This window comes from Chelonoidis abingdonii, chromosome 1 (genome assembly GCF_003597395.2).
Source record: "Chelonoidis abingdonii isolate Lonesome George chromosome 1, CheloAbing_2.0, whole genome shotgun sequence".
NCBI lineage: Eukaryota > Metazoa > Chordata > Testudines > Testudinidae > Chelonoidis > Chelonoidis abingdonii.
Window position 1 is genome coordinate 125,385,870 of NC_133769.1, and position 18,517 is coordinate 125,404,386.

At 45.3% G+C, this 18,517-nt stretch overlaps 1 protein-coding gene across 4 annotated transcripts in view; it reads left to right on the plus strand.

The window, feature by feature from the left end:
- The window catches only part of BCAT1 (branched chain amino acid transaminase 1), a 112,639-nt gene that overhangs the window by 30,633 nt on the left and 63,489 nt on the right, over window positions 1–18,517 (plus strand). For all 4 annotated transcript variants that reach the window (XM_032772574.2, XM_075069793.1, XM_032772573.2 and 1 more), the window contains exon 2: window positions 626–697. In XM_032772574.2, coding sequence (XP_032628465.1) covers window positions 626–697 — 72 coding nt within the window. The remainder of the gene's footprint in view (window positions 1–625; window positions 698–18,517) is intronic.

Sequence of the window (18,517 nt, forward strand, 5' to 3'; positions counted from 1 at the left end):
TTGCACTATTGCTCCCCTTTCCTTCAATTGCTGGCTAATATAATCCCACTCGTCTGTGGAGTACTTAAAAGACACACAATGGCTATAAGAGAAATATAGTATAGATTCATGACTAATTTTGTTATTGTGGACGTTCGTTCATTACCGCTTATCTCATTCAATTAAGGACATATGGTTTGGAGTAAATGTTTCCTCCCTCTCCCATCATTTTCACTGAATAAAGGCACAGAGGAAACCACAAGGCTGAGGTGTCTGCCTCTAAAGGGGATTCAGTGACCTGATATAATTGTGTAAAATCCCAGAGTATTTATTCAGCTTTAAGTGAAACAATTGCACTTTTGTTCTCAGACTGTGACCCTGAGACATATAAGGCTAATGTTGATTTTAACCAGTCTTGCTAAAGCCCAGAAATGCAGTTATATTAAATCACTCAATTGAAACAAAAATAAAAAACAAAAAACAAAACAGGAGGATGGTAGAAAATACAGTGCCTAATATTCTTATTCTGATCAAGTGATGATGAAGCCTGATTTGATTTTTGTCATGCAAAGTATTAATTGACTAGGTATCTGCCTCTTTGCAACATGCATTTAATTTGGTATCTCCTGCTTTTTATTTCTTGCAGGGCTGTCAGAATGAGTGCCCAGCTGGAGGATGTACAGGGGGAGCCACAAAGGAAGTGACTGAATCTTTCAAGGTAAGTTGTTTGCAGAAGGATGAGTGCCTGAAACATTTCAGAGACAGTGATCTGGCGAGGTTTATGATCATGTGCACGATGCTGGATTTATGGACATGTTTGATCATCATAATGCTGGATATAAGTGTTTTATGCTGATAGCATTTGAAGATAATGCATTAACCCCTGTAGAAATTAGAGCATTCCAAACCCCGCCACCCACATTTGTTCATTATTGCAGTGAGGAAAGAATAAGCAACTTCTATCTTATGTGATCAGCTGCTTGGGATACGAGAAAGGAAGTAGTTGGATGCCTCTTAAATATCATGTTCACACGTCTGAGGATTTGGCCAAGTGGATTTTGCTGGTCCATTAATGTTGATTTTTCAATAAGTCTTGGAGCACTGGGGAAGTTCCAGAAGACAGGGGGGAAAGCTAATGTCATGCCATTTTCAAAAAGGGTAAATGGGGATGACCCAGGTAATTATAGGTCTGTCAGCCTGACCTTGATCTTATGCAAGATAATGGAGTGGCTGATACAGCACTCAATTAATAAAGAACTAACGAGGGTTTCCATGGGTTTATGGAAAAACAGATCCTAACTTGATGGATTTTTTTTTTTGAGATTATAAATTTGATTGATAAAGGTAGCAGTGTTGACACAATATACTTAGACTTCTGTAAGGCGTTTGACTTGGTACCACACAACATTTTGATAACAAAATTAGAACAATATAAAATTAACATGTCACACATAATATATAAATATTATTAAATATAACTGTAACCGGGAATTTTCATTGAGTGGATCTGTGTCTAGTGGGATCCCACAAGGTTCTTGGCTCTATGCTGTTTAACATCTTTATCAGTAACCTGGAAACGAACATAAAATCATCACTAATAAAGTTTGCAGATGACACACAAATTGGGGAAGTGGTAAATAATGAAGAGGGCTGGTCACTGATTCAGAGTGATCTAGATCACTCAGTAAGCTGGATGCAAGCAAGCAAGATGAGTTTTAATTCTGCTAAATGTAAATGTATACGTCTGGGAACAAAGAATGTAGGTAATATTTACACGATGGGGAACTTTATCCTGGGAAGTAGTGACTCTCCGAAAAGGTTTTGGGGGACATAGTGGATAATCAGCTGACCATGAACTCCCAGTGTGACTCTGTGGCCAAAAGAGCTAATGCGATTCAGGCATGCATAAACAGGAGAATCTCAAGTAGAAGTAGCGAGGTTATTTTTTCCTCTGTTTGACACTGATGCAACCACTGCTGGAATACTGTGTCCAGTTCTGATGCTCACAATTCAAGAAGGATGTTGATAAACTGGAGAGGGTTCATAAAAGCGCTAAGAGAATGATTAAAGGATTAGAAAATATGCTTTATAGTGATAGACTCAAAGAGCTCAATCTATTTAGCTTAACAAAGTGTAAGGGGTGACTTGATTACAGTCTGTAGGTGTCTATATGAGGAATAAATATTTGATAATGGGCTCTTTAGTCTAGCATAGTGGTTTTCAAACTATTTTTTTTCTGGCGACCCAGCTGAAGAAAATTGTTGTTGTCCGCAACCCAACGGAGCTGGGGATGAAGGTTTTGGGATGTGAGAGGGGCTCAGAATTGGGGCAGAGGGTTGGGATGTGGGAGTGAGGGCTGCAGCTGGGAATGAGAGGTTCAGGGTTTGGAAGGGGCCTCTGGGCTGGGGCAGGGGGTTGGGATATGGGAGTGGGTCAGGGCTCTGGGCTAAGGGTGCAGGCTCTGGGCTGGGGCAAGGGATGAGGAGTTTGGGGTGCAGGAAGGGGCCCTGGGTTTGGGGGGAGTCAGGGATGGGGCAGGAAATTGGGGCACGGGCTTACCTTGGGCAGCTCCTGGTCAACCATGAGCCAGACAATGGGAGTGCAGAGCCAGTGCTCAGGGCGGGGGTAGCGCGTGGAGCCCCGTGCCCTCCCCCACACCCCCAAGAGCCGGACCTGCTGCTGGCTGCTTCTGGGGCGCAGCACAGTGTCAGAGCAGGTAGTGACTTTTAATGGCCCAGTTGGCAGTGCTGACCAGAACCACTGCGACCCAGTGCCTTACATTCCTTGACCTAGCACTGGGTCATGACCCAGGAAAACCACTAGTCTAACAAGAATGGTATAACCCATTTGAATGGCTGGAAGCTGAAGCTATACAAATTCAGACTGGATATTAGGTGTAAATTTATAACTGAGTGTAATTAACCATTACCAAGGGTCATGGTAGAGTCTTCACGGACAATTTTTAACTCAAGAGGATACTGTTCTAAAGGATATGCTCTGGGAATTATTTTGGGGAAGTTCTATGGCCTGTATTATACAGACGTGAGACTACATGATCACAATGGTCCTTTCTGGCCTTGGAATCTGTGAAATCAATGTGATTATTTGAACCAATTTCCAGTTGCCTGCTTACAGCTGAGGTCCAGCATAAGCATGGAAGATGGACAATTCTCTGCTACCCTCCAACTAGTGAAGCTTCTGATGAAGGCAAGACAGAGTTCTATAATTAATTCTGCTTTCTTCTTTCACCTATCTTGAATTATGACATCTTCACTCTCCTTGGTAACTTTAGAGTTCTAGTGGGGCATGGAAATTGTTACTGTACCAGTTACTCTAGATACCTTAAACATCAATGCGAATGTCTTTTACAGTTGTGTGTTTCTAATGAGTTTGTCATTATGAACACCTGGGTTCTTAGGAAAGGAATTCACCAGTTTACTTTGTCAAGTAACAAAGTCCGAACAAAGAAAATGATTGATTCGAATGTAATCTGTTGTTGTTGAAGATCATCTATCAGCAATTGTAGAATTTATTGGTCTGCTGAGCTTAGTAACACCAACCACAAAATATTCTCTGCACGTTTTCATTTTAGGATATGTCTACACTGCAGGATTATTCTGATTTTACATAAACCGGTTTTGTAAAACAGATTGTACAAAGTTGAGTGCACGCGGCCACACAAAGCACAACAGTTCGGTGGTGTGTGTCCATGTACTGAGGCTAGCGTCGATTTCTGGAGTGTTGCACTGTGGGTAGCTATTCCATAGCTATTCCATAGTTCCCGCAGTCGCCCCCACCCATTGGAATTCTGGGTTGAGATCCCAATGCATGATGGTGCAAAAACAGTGTCGCGGGTGATTCTGGATAAATGTCGTCACTCATTCCTTCCTCCATGAAAACAACGGCAGACAATCATTTCACGCCTTTTTTCCCTGGATTGCCCTGGCAGACGCCATAGCATGACAACCATGGAGCCCGTTTTGCCTTTTGTCACTGTCACCGTATGTGTACTGGTTGCCGCTGATAGAGGCAGTACTGCAGTGCTACACAGCAGCATTCATTTTCCTTTGCAAGGTAGCAGAGACAGTTACCAGTCGTTCTGTACCGTCTGCTGCTGTCATGGGTGCTCCTGGCTGACCTTCGCTGAAGTCGGCCGGGGGCGGAAAGACAAAAATGCCCCCCCCGCCTGGGTCATTCCCTCCTTTATGTTGTATCTAAAAATAGAGTCAGTCCTGCCTAGAATATGGGGCAAGTGTACTAGAGAACCAGTGTATCAGAGAACCAGGGAACACAGCCGCTCCATGTCAGATCCCACAGAAATGATGAGCTGCATGCCATTCTAGGGGTGTCTCTGCAACAACCCCACCCGTTGCTTCCCTCCTTCCCCAACCCTTCTGGCCTACCTTTGCAGGGTCCCCCCATTTGTGTGATGAAGTAATAAAGAATGCAGGAATAAAAAACACTGACTTTTTAGTGAGATAAAATGAAGGGGAGGCAGCCTCCAGCTGCTATTTTGGATTTGCTTTCTATTATGATTTTTATTATTTTTGGTTATATATATTAAATTTATGAATTAAATATCTATATTATTTCTTTGTTTATGATTTACTAGTATGTATAGATATTTGTTTTTGCTAATAGAATCTTATTTGATCTTGTCGATTTTTGTTTTGTTGTGATATTTGTAAATTTCACGTTGTTATATATTGCGATTATCTTATGAATTTAATATTATAATTTTTTGATGAGCTCCAGCCTTTTGCTATGATAGCCAGGCAGGACAGAATCTTTTCTTTAGACGTGAAATGAGGGGCTGATGGAGTTCAGCCCCAGTTGCTATGATGAGGACGGTTACCAGCCGGTTCTGTACCATCTGCGGGAATAACTGGGAGTCATTCTATTTTACCCAGGTCCTCGGCTGACCTCACCTGAGGCCAGCCAGGAGCACTCACGGGCTGATGACGAGGACGGCTACCAGTCTACTGCACTGTACCGTCTGCCACTGGGAAGAGAGGGGAGAGGATGCTGTCTTCATTGCCCCAGCACTGTGTCTACCAGCAGCATGCAGTAGGCATACGGGACATTGAAAAAGTCAAGAAACGATTTTTTCCCTTTTCTTTCACGGGAGGGAGGAAATTGACGAGATATACCCTGAACCACCCCGGACAATGTGTTTGACCCTACAGGCATTGGGAGCTCAGCCAAGAATGCAAATCTTTCGGAGACTGCGGGGACAGTGGATAGCTGGAGTCCTCAGTCCCCTCCCTTCCTTCCTCCATGAGCGTCCATTTGATTCTTTGCTTTCCGTTACGCTTGTCACACAGAGTCCACAGCACAGTGCTGTATCATAGCCTGGAGATTTTTTTTCAAATGCTTTGGCATTTCGTCTTCTGGAACGGAGCTCTGATAGAACAGAATTTGTCTCCCATACAGGCGATCTATATCCGTTATCTTTCCTGTACGGTCCATGCTGGAGCTCTTTTTGAATTTGGGACTGCATCGCCACCCGTGCTGACCAGAGCTCCACGCTGGCCAAATAGGAAATGAAATTCAAAAGTTCGCGGGGCTTTTCCTGTCTACCTGGCCAGTGCATCCGAGTTCAGATCGCTTTCCAGAGCGGTCACTGTGGTGCACTGTGGGATACCGCCCAGAGGTCAATACCGTCGATTTGTGGCCACACTAACCCTAATCCGATATGGTAATACCGATTTCAGCGCTACTCCTCTCATCGAGGAGGAGTACAGAAACCGGTTTAAAGGGCCCTTTATATCGATATAAAGGGCTTTGTTGTGTGGACGAGTGCATCGTTAAATCAGTTTAACACTGCTAAAATCGGTATAAACGAGTAGTGTAGACCAGGCCTTAGACTAAAAAGTGCAGGTGAAGTGACAAGGATCACCAAAATTTGAATTACCCAACTTCAAAACTGATAGTTTTCAAAACTACTAAATAGTTGGAATCTTGAATAGGTTTGAGACCCTACCAGAGTATACTGATGCTGAAACCACCTGGATGGACTGGATCTCCTTTAATACTTTAGCCATCACAGAACAGTTGCATATGGCTTGTTTGATAGGTTATACGGTCATGTATTCTAAGCTAAATGGCATTGTAACAAAGCAATACATGGTGACTGCAAAGCTTTTATGGAAGCCAGAGCCATTGCACTTGAGAGCACATCTGCCAGGAACGATTTTGCTTCCTTTTATGAACACTTTTGTGACCTCACTGACAAAGACCGTAACAAGTGAATGACCTATTCCGTTTCAAGTCAGCTAACTGATACAGAAGCAGAGTAAATGGCATGCTGGAGTGAACATTTCAGCCAGCTGTAAAATTCACCCCCAATCTCTTTGGACCTTGATATTAAGGCCGCTGCTGAGTTGACTCATTCTGCACAAAATCACCCTGGCAAATTCACTATTGATGACATCCACAGAGATGTAAAGAGAGCTAAGGGAAATAAGGCACCTGGAATCTGTGGAATTCTTGCAAAACTCTTTAAAATACTGGACCAGCTATCTTTTGTGTGAGTACAATGCTGTTCAGCATCATCTGGAGAATCAGTCCTGTCCCACTGGCAAAAAAGCATTGTTTTATTACTTTAGAAATGTAAAGGCAGCAAATGAGACTATTGTGGCATTACTCTTCTGTCCATACCAGGGAAAGTGTGTGGCGTGTGGTTTTTTTGCTTCTGCCTTGTCGGCCCAAGCCACTGATATCTTAAGAAGCAAGAGAAGACCACAAGAAGCTTCGATTCTGGCTATTCTACCGTGGAGCAAATTGTGACAGTTCATAGCTTAGCAAGAAGGCAAGAGAATTCAAATTGTATTCATGGATATCAAGGCTGCCTTTGACTCTGTTAACAGGGAATCTCCTTGGCTGAAACTCATAGCCATTCCTGACAAGCTCTGCAGAATTTTCTGTCTCTTATATAAGATGACTCCTCAAGTTGCTTTCTTGTAAATGGGAAAGAATGCCCAACCTAATTTGGTAGAAGACAATCAACAAGGATGCGTTGCTGTCCCAGAACACTTCCATGCTGTCATAGACTGTGCTTGAACAGACACTAAATAAATGCATTTTAAGTATACCACATGATATTGATAACCTCATTGACATTGATTTTTGCCAATAACATATTTTTTGTTGAATCTAAACCCCGGGAAGCTTAGTGGCGAAAGTCAGCCTGAAAATTTAATTTCAGTGAAACCAATTTTTCCATTAGGCAACTTCAAATGAGCTGCAGGCTCTTGCAACTTAGTGGACGATCAACCAGTTGAGGTTATCTGTGATTTCACCTACCTCGTCTCTGTTATCAATTACACGGGCAACATCAAGAAAGAACTTGAAGCACAGAATGAAAAAAACACAATCAGCAATAGGATGCCCCATCAAAAATGTCTTTCACAAACGGAGCACCTTGATAAGTAGAGAGATGAAGATGAGTGTATATATAATGCTTTTGGTGGTCAGTATTCTGACCTATGGGACTGAAACATGGCTCCTTACTGTCAAGTGTGCAAAGAAATTGGACACTATTCAGATGAAGCATCTCTGAATGATTGAAACATCAAATTAAAGTCAAGTGAAGTGACTTGCTTCCTAGCTAGACAGGTCCCACTCTCACTCAGGTAGTATGGTCAACTTCTCCGAATGCCTACCAACTTCCCTGCGAGAATCATCTTCAACTTTGACTCAGTGAAAGAAGGAAGAAAAAGGACCCCCCTCCCCAAAGACCTAAAACATGATGGCTGGAAGGTGTCAGCAGACACCTATCCTTCATAGGCATCCTACTACATAACATGCCTGATTTGGCTCAGGGCAGAACATCATGAGGTGCATAATGCATTTTGAGGCTTATGCACTGTCCAAAGGACTGCCTGAGAACTAACCTAACCTTACAGCATCCGGTGCCTGCTAAAAAGTTGCTGAATATTAGTCTTTACATTAAATATGGCATTTATCTGTGTACCTTAACACTTATAACATACTGCCGTTCCCATATGTAAAACAGTATCATCCAGTATTGATTCAGAGATGGAAAATTCCTCCCGGCAAAGACTGTGTCCTATCCATTTATTATTCCTATTTATTAAGCTTTGGCAATGTTCAAAAATAAGTCTTTTCCAGCCTGCTTCAAAGAGTTATGCAGGGTCCGAGCAGCCACTCCAAAGCCTAGCACCTCAGCTCCAGCACACTGTCAGCGCTTAACAACCAGACAATCCTTATTAATGCTGAGCTGCCAGACGCGGGTGCGAAGCAGTGCCCTGCTTTTTCCTCTAAAGTTTAGAACTTAAAGCAATTTAAGATTTTGCTCTTCCCTTTTCCTCCTCTCGCCCTCTACCCCCTCTACAAAATGCAGTGGTGGTTTTAAGCAGTGTATGTGCACAGATGTCAACTTCATTTTTCTGCAGGAAAAGTGGAGCTCAGCAGGAGTGCCCCAGAAACCTCCCCCCGCTTAATCTTCTGTGCTATTTTTTTGCCTTTGCTTCTTCCTTCTCTCTTCATTTCTACTTATCCTTTTTGGTTTTGTCTGTACAAGTTTTGCCTTTCTTCCTTTTTTCACATTTGTGTATTTTTTTCTCTCCCTTAGTACTTCACACTCATCCTTTAAAAAGCCCCATCAGACTTTTGCAACTGTTTAAAAAATGAGTTTAAAAAAACCCCAGTTGAACTGTCATGTGCTTTTTCAGCATTTCCTTGCGTGTTACTGTTGACTACTGTGGTATTTGGGATGAAATTGTAGTGATAACCCTGGTAATCAGCCTGCCCTTCCTGACTCTTTGCTTGCTATGCCAGCCCAGTGCATACTTCTGTTTTAGGCTTAAGTAATTTCCTTTTAGCTACCCAGGCTTAAATCGGAAGTGAAAAATAAATGCTACCAAAGGTTATAATCAGTCTTGATAAGGCCTATTCTTATCCTGGCCTTCATTTGACATTCACGAGGGTTTTGCCACTGACTTCATTGGTAGCGAGATTTGTCTACATGGCAACAGGCTGCCACTTTTCTTGTAGTTCTTGCCTTCCTCTGCACATAAAGAGGGATGCCGGTAAGCCAGAGCCTAATAGTTGCCATTTAGTAGTGGGCACCACAGTTCTGCCTGTGTGGGTAATGGTTTTAGAATGACTCTTCCACTAGAAGTTCTGCTTTGGAGAATGTCAGTTTTTAAAAATAATTATATCCTATGGTAACTAGTTGTCAAGCTTCAGGAACCCAGTGTGTATAGAAATCTAGAGCTGTTCTGTTGACTCCCTTTGGCAGACAGACTAGGTAAGTTTTTTTTTCATTAGGTCCACTGTTATCCTCTGATGCCTTTATACTTAATAGAGGTATAAAGAGGCCTTAAAGCCAGTGGCTCTCCCCTGTGTAAAAAACAAAAAAACGAACAAACCTCAAAATAATCCTGCTGTAAGGGTTGGCAGAACTGCCCTATGTGCTTTCTCCTCCCCCACTTGGAACCTCCGGCATATGCCAAAGGGAGGAAAGACAGGACCAGAGTACCAATGTGCTCTGACTATTTTGGGGCCGTGGGTGGACTGAGCATAGATTAGAGCAGCCCTGTGGCTGTGCTAAATTACACTGTCAGTCAGGCAGGTCCCCAGCAGGCTGAGAATATTGGGAGGCACTTTAGTTTCCCCCTCCTTCTGCTCCCCTCCATTCCCACATCTCAGTCAGAATGGAGAATCATGACAGAGTCTCTCTGAGGCAAGAGAGTGCTAGCAGGAAGGCCAGAGGGTCCTGAATGGAGAAAGCAGCCAGCTCAGGTTAAGGTCGAATTTCTAAGTCCATTTCTGCCTTATGGCGCTGTTACTTGAGGTAGGATTAAGTGCAGACCCATTTATAGGGATGAGTTTTTAGAAAATATTATATTGTCTGTGTGTTTGAGAGGGCCGCCTGGGGATCCTGCTGGTCACACTGTGTGAAGTAGTAATTTTTACTTGCTTTGAACTTTGCAACCAAATTTAAAACACTGTATAAATGGGGGAGGGACAGGGAAATAGTGGGGAAAAATAAAACCACAAACCAATCTCATGCACTTTACAACCACTTCAGTGGAAGCAAATAGCAAAGCTGTGACTTCAGACACAACGGATAATGATGATATTGCAAAGAGAATCAATAAGAGGCTGATTACACTGGAGAAAGTTGCTATTTATGCACCAATCACGTGGTGATCCAAGATGTGAGGAATGGAAGTACAGAAGAGGGCATAGTGCAATGGTGTTAAGTAAAATGTATTGTGTAAATTGTGTAATGCCCATTCTTGAATGCCAGATTCCTTCTCCTGAGACAGCATTTCTTCTTAGGCCTTGGCTACACTGGCGCTTTACAGTGCTGCAACTTTCTCACTCAGGGGTGTGAAAAAAACACCCCCCTGAGCGCTGCAAGATACAGCGCTGTAAAGCGCCAGTGTAAACAGTGCCGCGGCACTGGGAGCGCGGCTTCCAGCGCTGCACGCTAATCCCCATGAGGAGGTGGAGTATGTGCAGCGCTGGGACCGCACTCACACTTCAAAGCGCTGCCGCAGCAGCGCTCCCGCAGCAGCGCTTTGAAGTTTCGAGTGTAGCCATACCCTTAGACCCTAGCTTGCAGTCTTTAGACAGGTTAAACTCCTATGAATGTCAGTGGGACTTTTATCTAACACAAAACTTGAGGCTCATCTCATTGCATACTGGCGGGAAGTGTTTCTTATGGGTCTTTGGGTGTACTAAGTACCAAACTCCACTTCTAGCTTTTCATTGCTCTCAACTCTCATTTGACTACTCTGAAATCAGTAGACTAGATACCGCATATCCAGCACATGAATTATCACTAAAATACCTTTTAAATTGCTCCAGCAACTAGAAAGCTAACCCTTATTGTATTCAAAGTCTAGGCTTCCTGAAGAATCAATCTCTCATTTGCAACTGATACAGCACTATTAATTAAGTTAGGGATGAGGCACATCAATGGGAGCAATGCTTACACTGCTGCTACCTCTATTGTATCAGTTTTATGTACAATGGATTTCAGTCTCTACGGCTATCAGCCTAGCACCTTTCACCAGCTTTCATATCACTTTTCAAACTAATCTTTTTCTATACTTTTCAAAGGACTGTCAGGGGAGGGATAGCTCAGTGGTTTTAAGTATTGGCCTGCTAAACCCAGGGTTGTGAGGTCAGTCCTTGAGGGGGCCACTTAGGGATCTGGGGCAAAATCGGTACTTGGTCCTGCTAGTGAAAGCAGGGGGCTGGACTCAATGACCTTTCAGGGTCCCTTCCAGTTCTATGAGATAGGTATATCTCCATATATTATTAACAAGGCATATTTAGCTCTTTTGATGTCTTTTACATCTAACTTCTAGTTTGTATTCAAAAGAGTGCAGTACATGAAAACACAGGAAACTGATTAATGAAATTGTGCTCATTCTATGTATTGCAGAAAATATTTCTGAGGTTGACGCACATACAGGAAATGAGCTTACACAAGTGCAAAATCTTCACAGCAGAACACACAGTCTCCAACTCTGCCAGGTAGTGATAACATGCAGTGACTGTGATTATGATTAAGGCATTTGAGTGTTTATGGTTCCAGATTAGATTAAAGTTACTTTTTAAATCACATTAGGGTGGTTGGTCACATTCATGATTATGCCAAGGGTAGATTAATGTTGCTTGGGTGTCAGCTATTCATTTCTATACTTTATCATATTTGAATTTCATATTTAAATATAACCTTAGCTCTGAAGTTCCTGGGTTTGTAATGTTTGCTCCTGGGATAATTACAATATCTGAATAACTTTTTTTTACCCTTGAATTACTGCTACTTACTCTGAACCTTAACTGTATCTTAACATAGATTTTTATCATGGAATTTCCTTTTAAAAAAAAAAAAGTTCATACTTGATCACTAAACAAGAAATTCAAGGCTTCCTCAGTTTACAGATTCTTGCCCTTAATTTACAATTGACTTACTAGTTTAGAGGGCACTATGGTTACAATTGATTTAGGGTTTAGAGAGCACTTAATGGTGTTAGTGATACAGGCACTAGACGAAAGCGGGGTGGAGGGACGGGAAGGGGAGAGTGCAGATTCTGAGCTTTTAAAGGCCTCCTCCACATGAACCTTTATAGTTGAGTAATATACACTCGTACTCACCCTCAAAAACAGTTGTTAAAGAGAAACAACTCTATCACAGTAGCACCAAACACAGTGCACGTGCTTATGGTCCATGTTGAGAGTTTGCCAGTAAAATTTCCTGCACACTTTGGTTTTTGTTCTTGCAGGTCTTATCAGACAGCTGTCACTATTCCTTATGTTAGGAGTCTTAGCTCTATGTTTTAATGTGCTCATCGTATGGATCCCCAAATCAAGTAACTCTTGATAGTCATATTTTTGTGAGCTGCATGGTTTAAGCTTTTCATCCGGGTGCCACTCATCTCTCCGCATCATTGGGGAAGCGGTCTATATTTCTCCGTTTTCTGGCAGCTCGTGTAGCAGAGATTAAAAAATTCATGCAGTGTAGTTTGAGGTGAAGAGGTGTGCGGTTTAACTGGCTGTTAGTTCCTGGGTGAGCATAAATAAGCAGCCCAGAGAACAGCATGTTGGGATTTGGCTCATGAGGAAACAAATGCAAGTAAGTTGCAAGGCAAATTGGATGTTGTTACCCTATGCAGCAGGATTTTCTACAGGAAGAATATGTCCAGAAAGCATTAAATAGTTTCTTAGCTTCTACTGGAAAATGGTATCCCCATTTGCAAAATGGTCTCCAAATGTAGGGCCTGATGCATCACTGCCTTATTCCATTTTTACACCAGTGTAATTCTAAGGTGGGTGCATGGGTGGGTGCAATTCTCACTGAAGTCAGTAGCAACTACGTATGTCTGTCTGAGGCGAGGATCTGACCCATCCAGTGTTTGATTTGAGATAGTGAACATTTTTAGAAAATGTTCAGTTTGTCTTTAAATAATCATTTTTCTGTTTGAAACTTTTTCCTTGTAAAGTCAATCATCTGTAGAGGAGATGTTGTTTTTTTTCTTTACCAAAAAAAGGGTTGGAAATTTCCTCACAAAAATTCACTTTTTCCCTTCCCTCCGCCAGGTTTAGAAATAATTAAAATATGTAGTACTTTATCTTTTCAAGCAGTGTACTAAAATCATGAACTAACCAGTAGAAATTCACTGACATAAAACTGGAGTAATGAAGTGATGAATCGAACGCATGAAAAGTCTTAGAGTAAAGTACTTTGCCTTTTTATTTATGTTGTGTACTCTTAACTCAAATAAGTCAATTTTTCAAACATGCTCAGAACATGAGTCAGAGGAAGTTACGTAACATTGCTGTATATTTGGGGTGGGGTTCATATATAGCTTGGTGACCAGCTCATATTCAGAGTCTAACAGATTTAAAGCAATTAGACATTTGTAACAGGGTACAGGCAGGCCACTCTTTCTTTTGCCACTTCTGCACCCAAAAACCAGCCAGAGACCTCTGCTTTGGTGCTATCATGCATGCTCTTTATTTACAGTAGAAGTTCCCACCACCTTGTAGCTATAGACAGCATCAGGCTTGTAGCCAGCAGGGGAGAACAGCCTCTAACTCCCCTCTCCCCTGGCTTCCTTACTGCCTTTATGTAGCCCTGGCTAAGGAAGCTGGCAGCTGTTCCCTGTTTGCCACTTAGGCCTAGGCTTATTCAGCCAGCTCCAATTCCCCTTTCCTGATTGGAGCTGGCGTGACAGAGGTCTGGGTCAGGGTTTCCTAGCCAGCAGCCTATCACACACCTCCCCGTTTATGAACTGCCAGGTTCATCCTTCCTCGACCTCTCTGCTCCCATCCGATGGGGTTCGCCCAGGGAAGCCTCTCCCACTGTTTTGGACAATCACCTGCATCATCTCCTGAGGGTACCTTCGTCCCCCACGCACAAAAAGTACACTGGTTGGAGGGTGGATGTCCCCATAGCTCTGCTGCCATGCACAGGTCCTCACACCAATCACACCCCTGCGGGTGTCCCTTCTCCTTTATTCCCTTTTCTTCCAGTAGGGAGTCAAGGTCAAACCTGACCTTCTGCTGGACACTCTGAACTTCAGGTTCTCCCAAGCCACCAAGAAGGGGCCCCATTTTTTCTCCTGGGAACTGCGATGTGGGGAGCTCCACTTACCCCTCTTCTCCCTCTATGGGGCTTGGGCTGGCCATCTCCCCCACACCTCCTCTGTCTACCCTATCCAGGCTCTGTTGTCTAGGGTTCTCATGTTCATTGCCCCCAAGGACTTTGCTTCTCTTCCGTCTCGTGGCTTCTCAGTTTAGGGGTCCCTCCATTCTTCAGGGAACCTTTCCTTTTCCCTCTGGGGGGAGGGCCCAAGTCCATACCAACACAGCAGGATACGGTAACCCCTCTACTACTTAAACCCACTTCCATTTAAAGCTGCCCTGCACTTCTAGGGGCACCAGGACCACAGGGCAGTATCTCCTGTCTCCATGGATACACTCCAGGGCCATCCATGCACTTGGAATTATCCAGTGCGGTTTTATCAGCCACCTCTGGATGAGCGAGCAGGCTGAAGCTGTATCCACCAGGCCTCTATGGGGTTTCCTCCCTACCTGTAGTGGGGCGGATTGCCCCACTCCTTGGGAGAGTGGGCTGGGGCAGGCCAGGGAGCCTGCACAGCTCAGGAGCCAATTAAAAGAGGGCTTATAGGGAGCCAATCAGGGCCCGGCTCAGAGGTATATAAAGGCTGCCCAGAGCAGGAGCAATCGTGTCCCAGGCCTTTGAAGGGAGAAGTCAGTCTCCAGGGGGACTAGCCACGCGGACAGCGCAGTGCTGGGCAGGCTCAGGGAGGCTAGAACTGCTAGCCCCTAGCCGCAGGCTGCAGGCCTTGAGGAAAAGGGCCTAGCGGGTGCGAGGGCCATAGGGAAGCGGCCCAGGAAACAGACGAGGGGAAGGAGGAAGACAGCGAGGCTAACACCAAGGAGTCCCTGGGCTGGATCCAGAGTAGAGGGTGGGCCTGGTCCCCCCATTCCTCCTTGCAGTACATCCAGCCACTAGCCGTAGAGACCACGCCAGATCCTGCCAAAGAGATTGAACTTGGAGGGTGGGTCGTTCCAATATCAAGGGCTGCAATGTGGCGACTGCTGATGATTCGATAACCCGGAAGGGGACTGCAGATGGACTGAGGGGCACTGCCGGAGGGCAGTGGCCTCGAAGAGGACGCCGCCGAGCAGGAAGCAACGCGGGTCCAGAGACGCCAACCGTGGGCAGAATAACGGATGGGACACCACCAGGAGGGGGCGCTCCACTGGAAACGAGCTAATTCCCAGAAGTGACCAGCAGGAGGCGCCAGGTGGTGAGTCCCAACCCGTTTACACTACCCTTACCGGGATGGTGGACAGCCTCTGTCCCCTTGTCCGCTCTCTAACATTAGTCCAGCCACAAAATTTGGCTCACCCACATTCCATATCTGGGCAGTTCCCCTTTTTATGTGCTGGCTGCCCACCCTCCCAGCAAACAATCATGTCGGCTCTACTGGGAGCTCCTCAGGGTTCTCCTTCCTCTCAGGGCCTTTCCCGGGAAGGGGGTTCCCTCAGCTTCTTCCCCAACTCTGTCTTTATAGGGTCGGGCCTCCCTTCGGGGAATATCTGCCTCTGTGTACAACTTGGTCAGCTTGACTGCCACATAGACCGTACTTTGCTGATGTCGCCTGACCCAGACTCGGATATTCTCGGGGAGGCCCAGTAATACTTGTTTCAGGATGAGGGCATCTCTTATCTCCCTCACCGTTAGCATCTCGGGCCTCATCCAATGCGTGGCCCAGTTCAGCAGTCTCTAGGTAAATGTCCAGGACCGCACAGCCCCAGTCCATCGGGCTGACCAGAACTTTTGGCAGTATTTCTCCACCAACAGGTTCACCTGATCTAGGATGGCCACCTTCACCATCTCATAGCTCAGGGCCTGGTCCTCGTTCAAGGCCACGTAGGCTGCGTGAGCTTTTCCCACCAGATAGGAAGCCAGCTGTAGGGCCTAGCTTGCCCTATCCCATCTGGCACCCATGTCTACCTGCTCAAACATACCAAGGAAGGCATCCGGGTCATCTGCTGGGTCCATTTTACAGAGTCCCAAGCCCAGCGGCCGGGTGCCATCCCCTACCACGGGACTCACCATTCATTGCAGGAGTTGCTGCTGCACGCTGGCCTGCTCTCTTATAAAGTCCTGTAGGCTTTTCTGCTTTTCTGCCTGCCAGGTTAGCAAGGCTTCTCTCTCGGCCTGGTGGGATTGCTGGAAGCCTTGCATGGCCTTCTGCATCTCCTTCTGCTATTTGGTGAGCCATTGCGGGATCTCCTCCATCTCCGGGCCTCCAACCACATCCATTGGCTCAGGTCCCAGACAAGCCCACACGTGTAACAGGGCACAGGTGGGCCCTTCTTTCTTCTGCCACTTCTGCACCCAAAAACCAGCCAGACACCTCTGCTTTGGTGCTATTACATGGGCTCTTTATTTACAGGAGAAGTTCCCACCACCTTGTTGCTACAGGCAGTGTCAGGCTTACAGCCAGCAGGGGAGAGCAGCCTCTAATTCCCTAGCTCCTCCCTTTCCTCTCCTCCCTTTTTCCTCTTGCCTCGGTTTCCTTTCCTTGCCATATAGGCCTGTACTTTTTCAGCCAGCTCCAATTCCCTTTTCCTGATTGGAGCTGGCATGACAGAGGCCTGGGTCAGGGTTTCCTAGCCAGCACCCTATCATAACATGTCTTCAGCTATTATTCTCTATTTGAAGATTTTAGTTTCTCTTTCCCTTTCCTTTGCTCTCAATTTATCAGCATTTATTGGGCAAATGAGCTACAGATGCCACTTGATCATAAAATACCTTTTCTTGTACTGTATTATGTATTGTGTTGGAGAGGTTGGTTTTCTCTTATCTGGTTTAAAGAGGATGCCCTCTACTGCTGTTAGTTCCTGTAGCGAGGCGGTGGGATCCCCCACAGCCCCGCTGAGGGACAGCCCTTCCGCAACCCTGCTGTGGGTGGAGCCGCTGGGTTCTGCGCCCGCCCCTCAGAAGTCAGGGCGCAGACCCGAAAGTATAAAAGCAGACCTGCAGAGCTCAGTAGGAGCCCAGCCACCACCGGGACCAGACATCTGCGGCTGCGGCCAACCGAGCTTGGCTTGTGCCCGCTACCCCGAGGAGGACTGGCCGAACCTGCCCTGCGCCAGCTACCCCGATGAAGAGCCTAGCCTGCCTCTTGCGAGCTACCCCGAGGAGCTACGGAGCCCACGCTCGAACACTTACTCAGAGGAGACGATGATGTTTGAGACCGCTGGTGATGGCTCGACGACTCAGGTACCTGACGAGGGGGAGTGTGGAAGTAGCCCAGGGGCAGCTGACCCTGGTCTGGCTGCAGCACTGCCAGAACCAATGTCAGTGTGTTGCGGCCAGGATCCCCACTGACAGCAGCGAGTTTCTGCCGCTGCTAGGGCCCCGGGCTGGGACGCAGTGGAGTGGGAGGGCCTGCGTCCCCTCTGCCACCCTTCCAAGGGTGGCAGACTCCCACTTTCCCTGGCCTGAGGAAGCTGAAACCAACTATTGCTGCTCAGCCCTGCCTGAGGGCCTGAGCATACTGACGCTGTTTGTTGCCCCACCTTGACCTAGGGCTGGGTGGGAGACCATTGGTAGTGAGGCTGTGGGATCCCCCACAGCCCTGCTGAGGGACAAGGTGCGGCCGGGCCGCACTACAGTTCCTTATTTAATAATTCCACTTTAATGGCTTATATTAGTCCTCATGATAAATTTTGGCTGTTCAGCTATAAATTTTCATTTAAGAGAAAAGTTGCATAAAGGAAATGAATCCACATTTTCTCATCTTGTTTTTCCTAATCTTTTGGTTGTGTGAAATGAGCATTAACTCCAGGAATACAGCTGCTTTTACATACTGTTTCCTCTTGCCTCAGGACATAAGCTGACCAGTTAAATGTATGTAATATTACCCACTGATGGTATTTGGTGGGAGGAGGGTTACTTCACCTTCTGAAATATCTAGCATTAGGCACTATTTGACTCAAGATACTAGGTCAGAAGCCAGTTCTTTGTCCGTATATAGCACGTTCCATCTGAGGATCTCCAAGCACTGTATGAAAGTTTGATTATTACTGCCCTTTACAGTACTAATCAACATCATTACAGATGGAGAAACTGAAGTTATCAATTTAACTTCTCACTGTAGAGATGTTAAATGATTTCTCCTGTGTGCTACAGTGAATCTGTTGGTGAGTCAAGAGCAGAAACCATGTTTTCTGACTCCTAGTCTTGTACTCAAAGCATTAGATTTGGGATTTTCCCTAACACTTGCGGTGTCTTTTTTCAGTGCAGTTCTTCTAATATAGTGACTATTGGCAGAAAGAGACATCCTTTTACTTCTCGTAAACTAAGAGCACAGCTGTGTTGCAGAATTAGTTTGTGTGATCTACCCGTAAGTAACTTTCTTCGAATTAGCCTATCATGAGGGAGGATGGCTACAGTACACAATACCAGTCAAGTGCTGATTGGTGTTGCTGTAATGTTCTACATCCACAC